This window comes from Aotus nancymaae, unplaced genomic scaffold, assembly GCF_030222135.1.
Source record: "Aotus nancymaae isolate 86718 unplaced genomic scaffold, 86718_ANA_hifiasm-v0.15.2.pri h1tg000043l, whole genome shotgun sequence".
NCBI lineage: Eukaryota > Metazoa > Chordata > Mammalia > Primates > Aotidae > Aotus > Aotus nancymaae.
The window spans coordinates 2,326,736-2,343,497 of NW_026988457.1; the positions used below are offsets into that span (position 1 = coordinate 2,326,736).

The 16,762-nt window shown below is 36.0% G+C and overlaps 1 protein-coding gene across 3 annotated transcripts in view; it reads right to left on the reverse strand.

Moving 5' to 3' along the window:
• The window catches only part of KATNAL1 (katanin catalytic subunit A1 like 1), a 106,495-nt gene that overhangs the window by 16,549 nt on the left and 73,184 nt on the right, over positions 1 to 16,762 (reverse strand). For all 3 annotated transcript variants that reach the window (XM_012474138.2, XM_012474140.3, XM_064361728.1), the window contains 3 exons: positions 9,452 to 9,610; positions 8,620 to 8,746; positions 5,562 to 5,696 (listed from right to left, as the gene is read on the reverse strand). In XM_012474138.2, the coding sequence (XP_012329561.1) occupies positions 5,562 to 5,696; positions 8,620 to 8,746; positions 9,452 to 9,610 (421 nt within the window). The remainder of the gene's footprint in view (positions 1 to 5,561; positions 5,697 to 8,619; positions 8,747 to 9,451; positions 9,611 to 16,762) is intronic.

Consider the following 16,762-nt stretch of genomic DNA (forward strand, 5'->3'; position numbering starts at 1 on the left):
AAAAGAAGCATAATAAAACAAGGTATGCCTGTATAAGAAAAGAAATGAACAAATTCATGAAGCTTAAAAGGACTCCAAATAGGATGACCTAAAAAAGAGCACAGACACACATAATCAAATTGTCAAAATTCAAAGACAAAGACAGAATCATGAAAGCAACAAAAGAAAAGGTATTTGTCATCTATAAGGGAACACTCATAAAATATCAACATATTTCTAAGCAGAAACATTACAAGCCAGAAAGCAGTGACATTATATATTCAAAATACTAAAAGAAAGACCCTGCCAACCAAGAATACTATTTTGGCAAAACTGCGCTTCAAAAATGAAGGTGAAATAAATGAAGGAGACCTTTCTAGATCAACAAAAGCTGAGGGAGTTTATCATGAATAGACCTGCCATGCAAAAATTGCTGAATGGAGTCCTTCAAGTTGAAACAAAAGGAAACTAGACTGCAACACAAAAGCAAGTGAAAATATAAAGTTCTCTAATAAAGGTAAATATACAGACAGGTACAGAATCCTGTAGTACTATAATGGTGGTGGTATATAAATCACTTTTAATTTATGTTTACAATTTAAAAGATAAAAGCACAAATAATAACTATGTAAAATTATGCATACTGTAATTGCTAGAGCAACTAGTAAAATAGATATAGTTAGATATAGCTCAAAATCCAATAATGGCATTAAAACGAATAGTAAAAAACAGTCAATTAACCCAAAAGAAATTAGCAAAGGAGGTATAGAGAAACAAACAAACAGGACAAATAGCAAGATGGCAGACTTAAACACAGTCATATCACTAATTACATTACATTTAAATAGACTAAATACTCCTATTAAAAAGCAGAGATAGCCAAACGCAGTGGCTCACGCCTATAATCAGCATTTTTGGAGGCCAAGGTGGGCGAATCTCCTGAGTTCAGAAGTTCGAGACCAGCCTGGACAACATGGCCAAACCCCGTCGCTACTAAAAATACAAAAAAATTAGCCGGTGTGGTGGCACACACCTGTAGTTTCAGCTACTCAGGAGGCTGAGGCAGGAAAATTGCTTGAACCTGGGATGCAGAGGTTGCAGTGAGCTGAGATTGTGCCATGGCACTCCTGCCTAGGCAACAAAGCAAGACTCCGTCTTAGAAAAAAAAAACAACAACCAAAAAGCAGATATAGACTGGACAAATAGCAAGACTCAACTATATGCTGTCTATAAAAACTGCACTGTAATGGCCAGATGTGGTGGTTCATGCCTGTAATCCCAGCATTTTGGGAGCCTGAGGCGGGTAGATCACAAGGTCAAGAGATCAAGACCATCCTGGCCAACATGGTGAAACCCTGTCTCTATTAAAAACACAAAAATTAGCTGGGTGTGGTGGCACACGCCTGTAGTCCCAGCTACTCGGGAAGCTGAAGCAGGAGAATTGCTTGAACCGGGAGGCAGAGGCTGCAGTGAGCTGAGATCGCACCACTGCACCCTAGCTTGAGCAACAGAAGCGAGACTCTGTCTCAAAAAAAAAAAAAAAAAGAAAAAAAACCTGCACTGTAAATATAATGACAGACAGGGTAAAAATTAAAGATAAACAGCAGACATATCACATCAACAGTAGCAAAAGAAAGATGGTAAGGCTAAATTAATAGCAGTCAAAGCAGTATTTCCAGAGAGGAGTGTCAGAGTGTATTCTGGGAGATAAAGAGAGGCATTTCATAATGGTAAGAGGACCAAGAACATATAACAATGATAATTTATTTAACTAACAACAGAACATCAAAATACATGAAGCAAAACATAAAGCAGAAACTGAAAGAAGTAAAGGGAGAAATGAACAAGTTCCCAGTCATACTTGAAGATTTCCATAAGCCATTCTTAGTAACTGATAGAAAAACTAGACTAAAAAATCAGCAAGGATCTTAATTTTTGAGTAACACTATTACACCAAATTGATCTAGCTGACATTTATAGAATATTATAACAAGCTCAGAATAAACATTCTATTCAATTGCATCTGGAGCACTCACCAAGATAGACTATATGCTGAATCACAAATCTCAAGAATTTCAAAAATTGACATCTTACAGAGTATGTTCCTGACTGCAATGGGATTAAATTAAAAATCAACCATAAGATATCTAGAAAATATCCCAATTATTTGGCTCCCAAACCAATGTGAGTGCAAAATAACTCAAGGGCCAAAGAAAGGGGAAAAAAAGGAAAATTAGAAAATAGTTCTAACTTAATAGTAGAAAATATATTATGGTCATATTATGGTCATTGGTATGCTTTTTGTGTAGTATCATTTCAAGTCTTTTGCCCAGTTTTTAATTGGATTATTAGTTGCTTTATTAATGCTTTTTATATTATTTATCAGATCTGTGCACTGTGAATATTTTCTTCCAGTTCGTAGTTTGCCTTTTGATTTTCTTTATGGCATATAGGAAAATTTGTGAGATAAAAGCAAAGCAGTACTTACAAGAAATTTATAGCTTTAAAATGTGCACATTTAAAAAAGAAAAAAAAAAGCCAGGCACAGTGGCTCACATCTGTAATCCCAGTGCTACTAGGAGGATTGCTTGAGGCAAGGAATTCGAGTCCAGCCTGGGAAACACAGCAAGTCTCTGTCTCTACCAAAAATAAAAATAAAAAAAATTAACCAAACACAGTGGCATGTGTTTGTACTTCCTGCTCAGGAGGCTGAGGTGGGAGGATCTGTTGATCCCAAAAGTTTGAGGCTGCAGTTAGTTACAATCATGCCACTGCAATCCAGCCTGGGTAACAGAGCAAGACTCTGTCTCTTAAAAAAAGAGGGGGGAGGGTGGTTCCTAAAATCAATAATCTTAGTTTGTAACTTCAGAAAGAATAAATTGTACTCAAAGTATAAAACAAAAAAAATTTTTAAAGAGAGAAGAAATCATTGAAAAAGAAAATTAACAAAGCAAAAATTTGGTTCTTTGAAAAGATTAACAATATTGATCAATCTCAACCAAAAATGATGAAGAACAATAGAGATAAATTAGTAATATTAGGAATGAAAAATGAGCCATCACTACAGATCCTATGGCCAATAAAAGGAAAATAAGGTGTATAGATTTGTACTATGCCAACTTAAGTGAAGGTAGAATTTCATTTCCCAGAATTCTCTTCATTGCATAGCTCTGGATTAGTGTGGACCACATGAGTCATTATGTCTGAGCTGTGAAAGGCAAAAATTAATCATCTCAGAAAGTTGGCGCATACTGTCACTTATTTCTTGGTTCTCCTTGTTAGTATGAGGTAGCACTTGTGCTTTCAGCTCTTTGTAGTTTCTGCCAAATTTCTTCCTTCCGCTTTTTTGAACCTTGAACCAGGTATACATTTAGCTAGCTGCTTCTGTAGGAAAGCCCATTCATCTAGATTAGGAGTCTCAGTGGAATAAAAGAGCTCAACATAGATTCCAATGTATTCTCATGGACTGAGCTCATCCCCACAGGTAGAGTTTGTCCTTACTTCTACCATGGCACATTATCATCTCTTCCTAAGTGTTCTCCTTACTGACTTCAAATTTCAGAATCAGACGTGAAATCTACAATCGCCCATAAACTATTTCATCAGCTTCCACATTCACATTAGATCAAATCCAAATAAATTTGACAACTTATGAAAAATAGACAAATTCTTTGAAAGACACAAATTACCAAAGCTTGCTCAAGAAAAAAACAAGTAACTTAGATAAAAAAACAATGGAAAAGAATAGTATTCAGAAATAAACTCACACGTACACAAGAAAATAATTTTCAGTGAAGGTGCCAAAGGAATTCAATGAAAAAAGCAGTCCTTTCAGAAAGTGATACTACAACTGCATACATATATGAAAAAAATGAAACTCATCTCCTACCTGACACACACACACACACACACACACACTCTCTCTTCATTCAAGAGGAATCACAGATATAAATACAGTTTCCAAAAGAAAACAGGAGAAAAGCTTTGCGGCCTTGGGATAAACAAGATTTCTTAAGACACAAAAAGTACTATTCATTTAAAAAAATTGTCAACAGGACTTCTGCTTATTAAGAGATACCATAAAGAAAATCAAAAGGCAAACTACGAACTGGAAGAAAATATTCACTATGCACAGATCTGATAAATAACATAAAAAGCATTAATAAAGCAACTAATAATCCAATTAAAAACTGAGTATACCAATGACCATAAAAAGCACATAAAAAGATACTTAACATAAATCATCAGAGAAATACCAATTAAAATCATGAGACAGCATTTCATACTTAATAGATTGACTGAAATTAAAATACTGACAATGCCATGTGTTGGCAAGGATATGGAAGCATTTGAATTCTCATTTATTGATGATGGAATATAGAATGGTACAACCATTCTGAAAAACAGTTTGGGTATTTCCTATAAAGCTAAACATATGCCTGCCCTATGACCCATCTTTTCTATTCTTATACAAAAAAACTGAAAACATTCATCCACAAAAAAGATATATACAAGAAAGTTTGCAGCTTTATTCATAATGCCCAAAACCTAGAAATAACTTAAATACCAATCAAAAGAAGAATAAACAAATTGCGGCATAATCCTACCAGGAATAAGCTGCTGATACATGTGATCACATGGATGAACTTCAAGTGAAAGTAGCCAGATACAGTGAGTACACACTGTCATGATTCCATTTATATGAAGTCTAACAAGAGGCAGAACTAATCTATGGTGATAAAAATCAGGTACACTCAATGCCTATTGGAGGATTAGCTGGTAGGGGCACACAGAAACTTTATAGGATGATAGAAATGCCCTACATCTTGATTAGGGTATTGATTAAACAGGAGTACAGATTTGTACTCATCAAATTATATACTTAAGTACATTTCATTCTATGCAAACTTTATCTCAAAATAAAAAGAAAAAATTCACTCATGGAAATTTCATTACAGGATGAAATTATATTTTCCAGGCTGAGCATGGTGGTTCACACCTGTAATCCCAGCACTTTGTGAGGCCGAGGAGGGAAATCACTTGAGGCCAGGAGCTCGAGACCAGCCTGGACAACATGGCAAAACTCAGTCTCTACTAAAAATACAAAAATAGCTGGGTGTGGTGGTGTACATCTGTAATTCCAGTTCAGAAGGCTGAGGAACAAGAATCACCTGAACTTAGTAGGTGGAGGCTGCAGTGACCCGAGATCATGCCACTACTGCACTTCAGCCTGGGCAACAGAGTGCAACTCTGTCTCAAAAAAAAAAAAAAAAAAAAGAATATATACGTGTGTGTGTGTGTATATTCCAAAACAGCATATTTTGAAAAAGATCCAAAAAAACTTCAAGTTTAAAAGTGAAAACTTAAAAGTATTACCAAATTTATTAACATAAATATTGTTCTAAATTCAAGAATTTCTCTGAAATGTAAGAAATTTCAGTAGAGTACTGTGGTCTGTGTTTATATCTACTACAAATTAGTTTTGTGATGCTATAAACTTCTTTAAGCAGAATGGCAATGAAATAAAGATTTAGATACATGGGAAACATAACAGAAAGCTCAAAATAAAGAAGTCATCATACCTGTTGGGAGAGGTATATATATCCTTTTTTCTAACCTTCTTCGCAAAGCTTCATCAATGTCCCAAGGGAAGTTAGTAGCGGCCAATACCATAACCATTTTGGAAGGATCGTCATTTTCTAAAGCTCCTCCAACTCCTATACACAGTAAGGGAGGAAAAGATAGTGTTTTTCTTACAACCCTTTATTCTTTCATTCAATAAACATTTCTAACCATTAGCCATAGTGACAGAATCAATGATGAACACAGCGCAGTCTGATTTCTGTGTGATGGCAAAACCAGACTCATTAACAGATAACTACAAAACAAAGAAGTAGAAGAATTCACATAACCTAGTGCAGGATTTCTTTTCTTTTCTTTTTTAGTTGTGCAACCTAGTGCAGCATTTTAATCCAGTGAAAAACATCCATTTTTCTCTAAGAAAATGAACACATATTTCCTCTGAAAAGAAAAGGTATGGGAGAATAGGTTCTGTTTTATTCCTCTTATTTCTTTTAAATCATAAAGTTCCTTAAAATTTTTATTTTAGTTTTTAGTCTATTTTCTCAAGAAGTAAAAACAGAGGGTTCACATTTACTTAATATTCTAGCATGCAAGTATAATTCTGAAAGACAGGTTATATTGCAATGATGTTGTCCTTTAAACTTTTAAGTGACTTGTGAAAAATAAATAAGACATTTGAGGATGACCCTAGTAATCACAGATAAAAATAACCAAACCAACTACATGTATATACAGTGTCTCCTTTTCAGAATTAAAATTTTAGAATAAAAAATTTCAGGTCACACAACAGAAACTCTAGAAAATACCTAGTGGAAAAATAAAAGATAAAAAACTCATAAACTTTATTGATAAGACTTTTTAGACTGGCATAATAAAGTACTAGTGGATTTAAAGCAACTTAGTTCATTATAGTATTATTATTACTTTTTTTAACAACGTCTGGTTCTGTCATTCAGGCTGGAGTGCTCTGGCATGATCTTGGCTCACTGAAACTTACAATATTTTCTTGTTACTAAACTACTTCAAGCATTGGGACAAAGAATCAAGCTGTCCAACTAATAATCAACAATAGTCATAAGTATCCCTCAATGAAATTCAGCTGACTAAATTTGTATTCAGTGATTTCCTTTTCCAATTTTAAACCCCTAATGTTTTCTCCTATACCCCACCTCAAAAATCAAACATATTCATTCCTTCTCTCATACTTTAGTAAGTGAGGGAAAGGTCTCATACTACATTGTAAGTATTCAGTAAGTATCTACAGTTGATGAATAACCATGACTGTTTTTAAACAATACAACTTGGATATTGCTGGCATTTTGTTGTCGTTATGGGACATGTTCTTGCTCTGTCACCCACGCTGGAGAGCTACAATCACAGCTTACCGTGGCCTCAAACTCCTGGGCTCAAGCTTTCCTCCCACCTCAGCCTCCTGAGTAGGTAGGACTACAGGTAGGCGCCACCACACCCAGCTACTTTCTAAAGTTTTTGCTATGTTAAAAAGTCTTGCTGGTTTTCAACTTCTGGCCTCAAGTGACCCTCCCACCTTCGCCTCCCAAACTGCTGGCATTACAGGCATGAGCCACTGTACTCGACCCCTCAGCCTGGATATTTTTAAACAATTTTATTGGTTCTCATGTTTTGCTTAAATGGCCTCTTGCTTACCACACAACTAACTACCAGAGTAACTCATCTCTAAATAGCAACTCTGAGCCCATAACCCTCTTCCTTCCATGGCTCCCCAGGGCCCTTTTTCTCTGTCTGAATAACTCCTACCAATGCTTCAAAGTTCAACTAGTCTATCTCTTTCCATGACTCCTCTAGCCTTGGTGGTACCTCTCCTACTGTTTCCACTGCACCCAGACTTTACTTCTACCCAACTTACCATAATGTATTATACTCCTCGGATCAGCTGCCTGCTTCCCATCTAGATCAGTGGTTCTCAAACTTTCTGATCTCAGGAGCCTTTTATCCAAAAGAATTGAAAACATTCATTCATAAAAATTACTGAGGCTTAAAAATTACTGAAGCTGGGTGCAGTGGCTCATGCCTATGATCCCAGCACTTTGAGAGGCTGAGTCCAGAGGATCACCCGAGCTCGAGAGTTCAACTACAGCCTGGGCAACATGGTGAGAACCTGTCTTTACAAAAAATAAAACTTAGCCAGATGTGGTGGCGTGCGCCTGTGGTCCCAGCTACTCAGGAGGCTGAGGCAGGAGAATCGCTTGAGCCCAGGAGGTCGAGGCTGCAGTGAGCTGTGTTCACACCAGTGTACGCCAGCCTGGGCAACAGAGCAAGACTCTGAACCTAATATATATATACTCCAAAGACCTGTTTTGTGTGTGGAGTGCATCTATCAATACCTTTAAATGTGTACATTTAAGATGGTACATGCGTAAATTGTATGAAAAAAAGAAAAAAACTAAAATAGAAATTTAAAAATATTAATTCACTTAAAAATAATAAATCCATTAATCCATTACTTGGTTCATATATTTCTATGAAAAGTATGTTTCCCAAAATATTAAAAAAACAGAAGAGGGCCTTTTTTTTTTTTTTTTTACATTTTTGCAAATCTCTTTAATGTCTAACTAGAGAACAGCTGGATTCTCATATCTGCTTTTGCTTTCTATGCTTTTATGATATCCTATGTCTTATAGCCCCTAGAAAACTCTACTGTACACTTGTGAGAGAATGAGAGTGAAAAGGAAAGGCAAATAATGACTTGATATTCCTATGAAAATAGTTTTGACCTTGCAAATTCTTTAAAGGGTCTCAAGGAACCCTAGGACTCTAGATCACAGCTCTAAAACCCTTGCTCCAAATAGTAAGCTCACTGAAGGCCATTTTAGCCTTTTTCTTTGTAATCTCAGAATCTGAAATGGTGCATGATTTCTAACAAGTATGCAATAAATGCTTTCTGAGAGCATGAACAAATGGGTGAATTAACAAATAATTAAACTCAGGCTGCCTTCTAATCCAACCATTGATTATGAGTTTACACAAAATATTTTTTAAAAATTAAGAGTTTTGAAACAATAATTAAGTATCAATTACCATCCATCTGAATGAGTAGTTCAGACTTGACCCTGCGACTTGCCTCATGTTCATCAGAGGTTCCTCTTCGACTGCAGATAGAATCTATCTCATCAATGAAGATCGTGGTAGGCGCATAAAATCTAGCCTTTATGAAAATATTTTAAAGAAATCATTCAATGATCTCATAAAATAATCTGAGTATTTAAAAAACAATCTTTTAAAACAATGGCAAAAAAGAGCAGAAACTTCTCGTGTTTAATGCCATCATCTGGTTATGGTAGAGGCTAAATCAGTCATTCCCATGAGAAAAAAGAAATATCTAAAAATAAAGGTTATGGGTGAAGTTGGGTGACAGATACATGAGGGGTCATTGTACTATGCTTACTTTCAGGTCTGGAAATTTCCATAATAAAAAAACTTTCAAAAATAAATCAACCTCAATCCTCAAGTAGGCATTCTTAAGGTACTGCAAATCCCATACAAAAAAGGAATAAACTTTAACGACAGATTAGGCATTTTTAAAATAAATATTAAAGTATTATTCTGCTCCATCAGCTTCCTAGAGATCCAGAAACACCAGTCAACCCACACACATGGCCAAAGTCTCTCCTTCCAACCTCAACGGATAGGATGCTAAAAGGCGTTCTTTTACCTTAAAGAAAAAGATACATTGAAGATACACCAACTACCCCACAAAACCCACCATCCCATTTCTCATCAGTGTGTCAAGAACTATTAAAATATAACTATACTGTCCTTTTCAAAAAGATTCCAGGTGGACAGACCTGATTGATGGGGGCATCATAGGCCTACACACACTACTTCGAAATCTGAATATATCATCACTTACCATCTCAAACAACAGACGAACTAACTTCTCAGATTCACCTCTATATTTAGATGTCAGCGTAGAAGAGGAAACGTTGAAGAATGTTGTACCACATTCAGTAGCAACAGCTTTAGCTAGCATAGTTTTACCAGTGCCTGGGGGTCCAACCATTAGTACACCCTGAAATTTCAAAAGATGAATTAAATGATTTATCAGATTAAAAGTTTTTTTAATAAATTATCAGCTATTAATGTACATTAGGATTTTTCCATAAAAAGATAAACTCAAAATTGTCACAGTAAAATCATGATGCATTTAGCGAGAATATCATTTTATAGCTAGAAAAAATGATGTAATTTCATAAAATATCTCAAGTCAGAGGCAGTCAGAGATAACCTAACAAAAAGCCTAGACAACCAACAATTTTCTCATATATTTAGAAATAATCTACTGTTTCCTGAACCTGACATATGATATATACATATAATATTGAGCATTGCTTAAAAGCAACTATTCTGTTTACACATAGCAAAAATAAGACATTTTCTATCACATGTAGCAGAATTACACATTCCTTACCCTCTATAAGAGACGAAACCTATCTTCCACAGTGCATTTATAATATACAGCTTTCAGTAAAAAATAAAGACCTATTTATGAGTTAATAAAGTAACAGTAAAAATGCCAGTGGTGATTCAAACATAATCAAATTAGCAACATTTTAATCATTTTAGACAGTTTATATAAAACAGTGATCGTGATAAAGGAGACAATAAATACAGAATAAAAACTTCAGTTACTTCTTAGTTTTGAAAACAAACATAAAAGTATTCTATAAAAACAAATCAGAGAGGAATAAAAATTATTCAAGGAAACCAATCTTCTAGTCTTAAAAACTAATGGATATTTAAATAATTATTTTCTTCTAGCACTTTTAATGGAGTTTAAACACATGGCTCACACTAAATTTTTTTTGCATAATATTTGGTAATTCCTTAAGAGGAAATTCTGATCCAATTGCTACTTTGGCTTGACAAACTTTTGGGGATTTAAGCTTTGAAAACTGTATATGTCAAAGTTTCATAAACTCCAAATTCAGAAACTGTCCAAATGGTGGCTAAAGAATTTTGATACAGAGATCAACCAGGAATCACTAAGATTTGAAACGTTAGTTTTACAAAAATATTTTTTTGCTTTGTTATGGAGTCTTCAACTTTGCATGAGATTGAGATTTTAAAAACCATGAAAATGACCAACTGATGCTACAGACATAGCCATAGCAAAGTTCTTATTTCTTCCATAACTTTTTTCATGCTCTCTGAGAGGGGCATCCTATAATGTCCTTAATGTGGCCACCTCCTATAGGAGTTAATTTCTAACATTAGCATCTGTTCACAGCTACTGTACAACTTCACCTCCTCATGACATTACTCCTTTAATTAACTTCTCTCTTTCCTGTATCTCCTTGTCCACTGGCCCTTTCCCCTCGGTATATACATATACTTTAATCTGTCACATTATAAAATCTCTTAAGGAAAGAACAGTCTCTTTAATAAATGGTGCTAGAAAAACTGGATAACCATATGCAGAAGAATGAAACTAGATGCTGATCTCTCACCATATACAAAAATCAAATAAAAATGGACTAAAGAACATATATGAAAATCAAATCAAATAGATTAAAGACCTGAAACTATGAAACTACTAGAAGAAAAAACTAGGAAAATGATACAGGACATCAGTCCAGGCAGATTTTTTTTATGTGTAAGACCTCAATAGCACAGGCAACCAAAGCAAAAACAGAAAGATTATATCAAAAAAAAGCTTCTGTACAGAAAAAAAAAAATCAACAAAGAGACATCCCTGCAATGGGAGAAAATATTTGCAAAATATCCATCTGACAAGGGATTAGTAACCGGAACACATAAGCAGCTCAAGCAACTCAACAGCAAAAAGACAAATAATCCAATTATAAAATGGACAAAAGGTCTGAATAGACATTTGTCAAAAGAAGACATACAAATGTCCAACAGATAATGAAAAAATGCTCAACATCACTAATCGTTAGAGAAATTCAAGTCAAAATCAAAATGAGGTATCATCTCACTCCAATTAAAATGGCTTTCATCAAAAACATAGGCAATAACAGACGATGGTGAGGATATGGAGAAAGGGGAATGCTCCTATACTGTTGGTGGCAGCCACTGTGGAAAACTGTACAGAAGTTCCTCAAAAAATGAAAAGCAGGTCTATCATATGATCCAGTAATTCTACTACTGGGTATATATCAAAAAAAAAAAAAAAAAAGGAAATCAATATATTGAAGAGGTATCTGCTCTCCTGTGTTTATTACAACACTAGTCACAATAGCCAAAATATGAAATCAACTTCAGTGCCCAACAATGGATGAAATGGAAAAAGAAAATGTGGTATATATACAAAATGGAGAGATTAAGAACCATGGGCAATGATTCAATTGATCATGTGAGTTTCCCTAATTGGCAATACTCTGTGTATTTCTCTTAGTCCATTTGTGTTGCTATAGAGAAATACCTGAGGCTGGGTAATTTTAAAGAAAAAAAAGTTTATTTGGCTCACAGTTCTGCAGGCTGTACAGAAGCATGGTGCCTGCACCCGTTCAGCTTCTAGTGATGGCCTCATGCTTCTTCTACTTATGGAGAAAGGTGAAAGGGAGCCAGCATGCAGAACTCATACGGCAAGAGCAGAAGCAAGAGAGAGGGGAAACAGCCAGTTCTCATGAGAGCTAACAGAGTGAGAACTTGCTATTATTATCATGAGTTCGGCACCAAGCCATTCATGAGAGATCTGCCCCCATGCCCAAACTCCTCCCATTAGGCACCACTTCCCAACACCACACACCAAGAATCAAATTTCAACATAAGATTTGGTGGAACAAATATCCAAACCATATCCAAACTATAGCAGTACTGTCACATGTCCATGTACTGCAATAATCTGCATATTGTCACACATCCAGGAGAGTAAAGCATCCTGACTCCAGGAGGAGAGGACAAAAGCATCACCTTCAGCATCTTTCCAGACCTTGCCCTTTAAGTTTCTCCTCTTGGCTGGTTCCGATTTATATACTTTGGCTATAGTAACACTGTTATCATGAGTATGGCAGCTCCCTGTACAACTCAGGGGTTGGGGCACCAATCCCCGATACGGTCAAAAATCTGCCTATAATTTTTGATTCCCCAAAAACATAACAATGAATATCCTATTGTTGATTTGAAGCCTTATTGGTAATAAAAATTGTACATAAACACATATTTTGTATATGTATTGTATATTGTATTCTTACCATAAAGTAAGCTAGAAAAAAGAAAACGTTATTAAGAAAATTATGAGAGAATATATTTATTATTCATTAAGTGGAAGTGTATCACCTCTTCACCGTGGATAGGCTAAGGAGGAGGAGGAAAAGGAGGGGTTGTCTTGTTGTCTCCGGGGCGGCAGAGGCAGAAGAAAAGCCACGTGTAAGGGGACCCACAATGTTCATGCCTATGTTGTCCCAGGCTCAATTGTAAGGCTTCCTTTCCTTCTGTAAGGACTCACAGTTCTGTGAGTCATTCTAGAGAATAATCAAACCTGAGAGGGTAGTGGGAACCCCTGAATTTGTGGCCAGTTGGTCATAAGAGTGACTTGGAGACCCCCAAGTGTGCAGCTAGTGTGTGAAGTGAGGGCAGTCTTGCAGAAAACTGAGCTTTCAACCTTGTGAAGTTTGGTCCAACTCTGGGTAGGTGATGTCAGAAGTCATTGCATATGCCTTCCATTCAAGCCTGGAATCTGAGAGTCATACAACTTGTCTCTCTCCCACATCCCTGTAAACAGTCAGTCATTTATACCTTCTAAACATCCCTCACAAATTCATTCATTTTTCACTAGCCAAAAAGCCAATGCCTTTGTGCAGGCATTTTTCCTCACTGTTTGGCTAGATTATTTCAACTGCCTCCTGATCAGATTTCTTTTCCATATCCATCTATGCCCATCCCTAACCTATCCTCCATACTGCTACAGAAAAGAGATCTTCCTACACTTGCAAATCACCCTCCTACTAAAAACTCTTCAATAGCTTACTGACATCTTTAGCATGGCATGCAGGGCTCTTTGTGAGAAGTAGGTCACATCGACCATTCTAGCAGTGTCTTTTGTTACTATGTCCCATATAAACACTCTATACTTCCAGCCACACTGAACTACAGAAGATTCCTCACATATACTATGTTCTCTTACACTTTTCATGTGTTTGTACATGACATCCATTCTGCCTTAGAGCCCTTCTTCATCACATCTGCCTGCTGAACTTCTATTCATCTTTCAAGTCTCAGCTCAGAATCACCTGCTCTGGGGGGCTATCCCTGTTATTATTCTCCATAGCAGACTAAGTCCCTGTTCCTCTCTCCTGCCATAGCAACGTGTTCATTACTCTATCAGACACTAGTCACACTGTCCTCAACAAATACTGCACTTAACACATGGTGTCCATTAAATATATGCTATTCACCCAAAGACCATGAGCTTCTTGGGGGATGGTATTCACTCATTTTGGTATCCTCTGCACTTAGCCTATCACTTAACACAAGGTAAATACTCAATAAATGTGTATTTACCCAGTGTAAATTTATCCAATGCTTACTAAGTACTAGGCCCTGAGGAAAAAAAGTTGAATCTGTCAGGAATCACACATAAATCCTCAAGAGACTTTTAATCTATTAGAAAATATGGATAAATTATGGTGCAGTCTGAGAAGTGCTAAGATAGCCTGGATAATAAAAGGATAGATGAATAGAGTCTCAATGTAAGACTGATTCAAGGATATGTTTATATACTTCAGTCACTGAAAATACAGTAGGTCTATTCCTTGGGTATCTTCTTATTTTCTGAGTATAATTTTCTGATCTTAAAACTTATAAAGAAGAACCTCACTATTATTCTGTTAGAGAAATGTTTGTCCCAGAGATGTATTTTTGAAAAAGCATTTAATAGCTCCATCTTTTACTGCTCTCATAAGCTTCATTCCTGTATTTCTAACTTGGTGCATTTCTGCATGAATATTGTACCAAAATTTCACACTCAAAAATAATTCCTTATCTCTTTCCCTAGAAGCATCCCTTGCTCCTGCTGAACTTTCATCAAGAAGAATAAACCAGTGTCTTTCACCTTCCTGAGCTCCACATTTATGTTATTGTCACTATTTGCTATAGGCAAAACCCAATTTTCTTTGCCCCGCCTTCATCTTGACATACATATTACATTCAAAAGGTTACCAGCTTCCTTCATTAAATATCACCAGCATCTGTCCTTCCATTCCTAATCACCACCCAATTCAAGTTCTTTGAATTTTAAGCCTTAGCTACTGCCAATCACTTCTGAACATGCTCTCTGCCTCCCGTCTTTCTGTGCTCATTGCAACCAGACTGTTTTCCCCAACTCACTAGTTTAACTATGCTACCTACCTGCTCAAAGAGGTCTCCCAGATGCCTATAGAAAAAGGACCAAATTCCTGGGAAATACAATCTGGCCTCAACCTTCCTTCCCATTTGAATCTCCCACTAAGTTATTTCTTAACACTTATAAGTGCTAACTATTGCAGATACTGTCTCATTAACTCATTTTAACCTCACTACATCATATGAGATAACATTATTCCCATTTTATAGATAAGAAAACTGAGGAATGGAGAAGTTTTGTAACTTGCTCAAGATCACAGATCCAGTAAGTGGAAAGGGCTAGAATTCGTATGCACCCAGTCTGGATCCAGGGTCTGTGCTCCTTACCAATATGCTATGCTGCTTTCCTTACAAAACTTCAATGCATCTATTTCCCAAATACACTTACACTTTCTCACTATATTCTACTGCTCACGTCATTCATCCCCCACTCAAGTTCTTACAACTCCAAAATGTCTCCTCCAACACAGTGAAATCCTCACAACCCTACAAATTGCCACTTGAATCCCACATCCTCAAGCATAAAACCCTCTCTAATCACGTCATGTTCGCTCTCCAAGCACATGTGCACTGTACCACCCATTAGGCTCTGCTACTGACTAACACTGAAAGCTACCTGTAAGTGTCCAACTCTATTTGGGATGTCTCACAGTTCAGGACTATGTCTTGAAAAACAAAATAAAAGGGCTAAACAAGTGCCTGATGGATAAAGGAATAGTATCACACCATGCAGGAGAAAGTGTGCTGCTGAGGGAAGGCACATATTAACATAAGAAGCTGAGACACACTGAATTTTAAATTTTCTAAAGGTCTATTATGGTTGTCACAACCTATTTGGACTTCAATTTTCTAGTCTGTGACATAGTGGGGATTTAAGATGATCTCAAAGACTCATTCCAGTTCTGAAATTCTGGAATTTACGTTTTGACACAAATTTTATAAATATGAAAAATTTCTGAGGCCTCCTTATTTTCAAGTATTCTTTAAAATATATTTATCAGGCTCACACCTGTAATCCCAGCACTTGGGAAAGCTGAGACTAGTGGATCACTTGAGGCCAGGAGTTCAAGATCAGCCTGGCTAACATGACAAAACACAGCCTCTACCAAAAATACAAAAATTAGCTGGTGTGGTGGCGCGTACCTGTAATTCCAACTACTCAGGAGGTTGAGGCATGAGAATCACTTAAACCCAGGAGGCGGAGGCTGCAATGAGCTGAGATCATGCCACTGCCTACCAACCTAGGCAACAGAGTGAGACTCAATCTCAAAAAATTAATAAAATACATTTATTGTCCTATTTTAGTAAATATTCTCACAAATCCCTATAAAATTCAAACATACCCTTTTAAAAAACGTAAAAGTTCTATTCAAGAATTTTATTCTACTGTTACAGAAAAAAATGTATTAGGTCAGGAATAAGATTCTTTGGAAATATATCTTTACATTTATTTTCTTAATCTAGTTTGCCAATAAATACTACAAAAGCACAGCAAGGAGTAAATAAATTGATAAAGTCAGATCATATTTTGTAATGACATAAGAAATTGTTTTTTTAAACACAGCTAAATACCTTTTTAGAAAAAACATTTGTGAAAACTCAAAAGTATAAAAAATGTAGTCTATAGTTAACAATGAGCTTCAAGTCAGTGACGAGTAAAACAAATTAAAATAATTAACCATCAGTGAGAAATATTCCAACTTTTGAAAAATAACTGTTTTACCAAACCTTTCTTCTAGAAGACTATGTACTATTTCTGCTTAATCTGCTTAACTTTTTATCTACAAAAACATACATCTAGAAAATTCCTAAAACTAATCTCTAGCTCAGCACCTCTGAGGAAAGTGACTTTACCTAA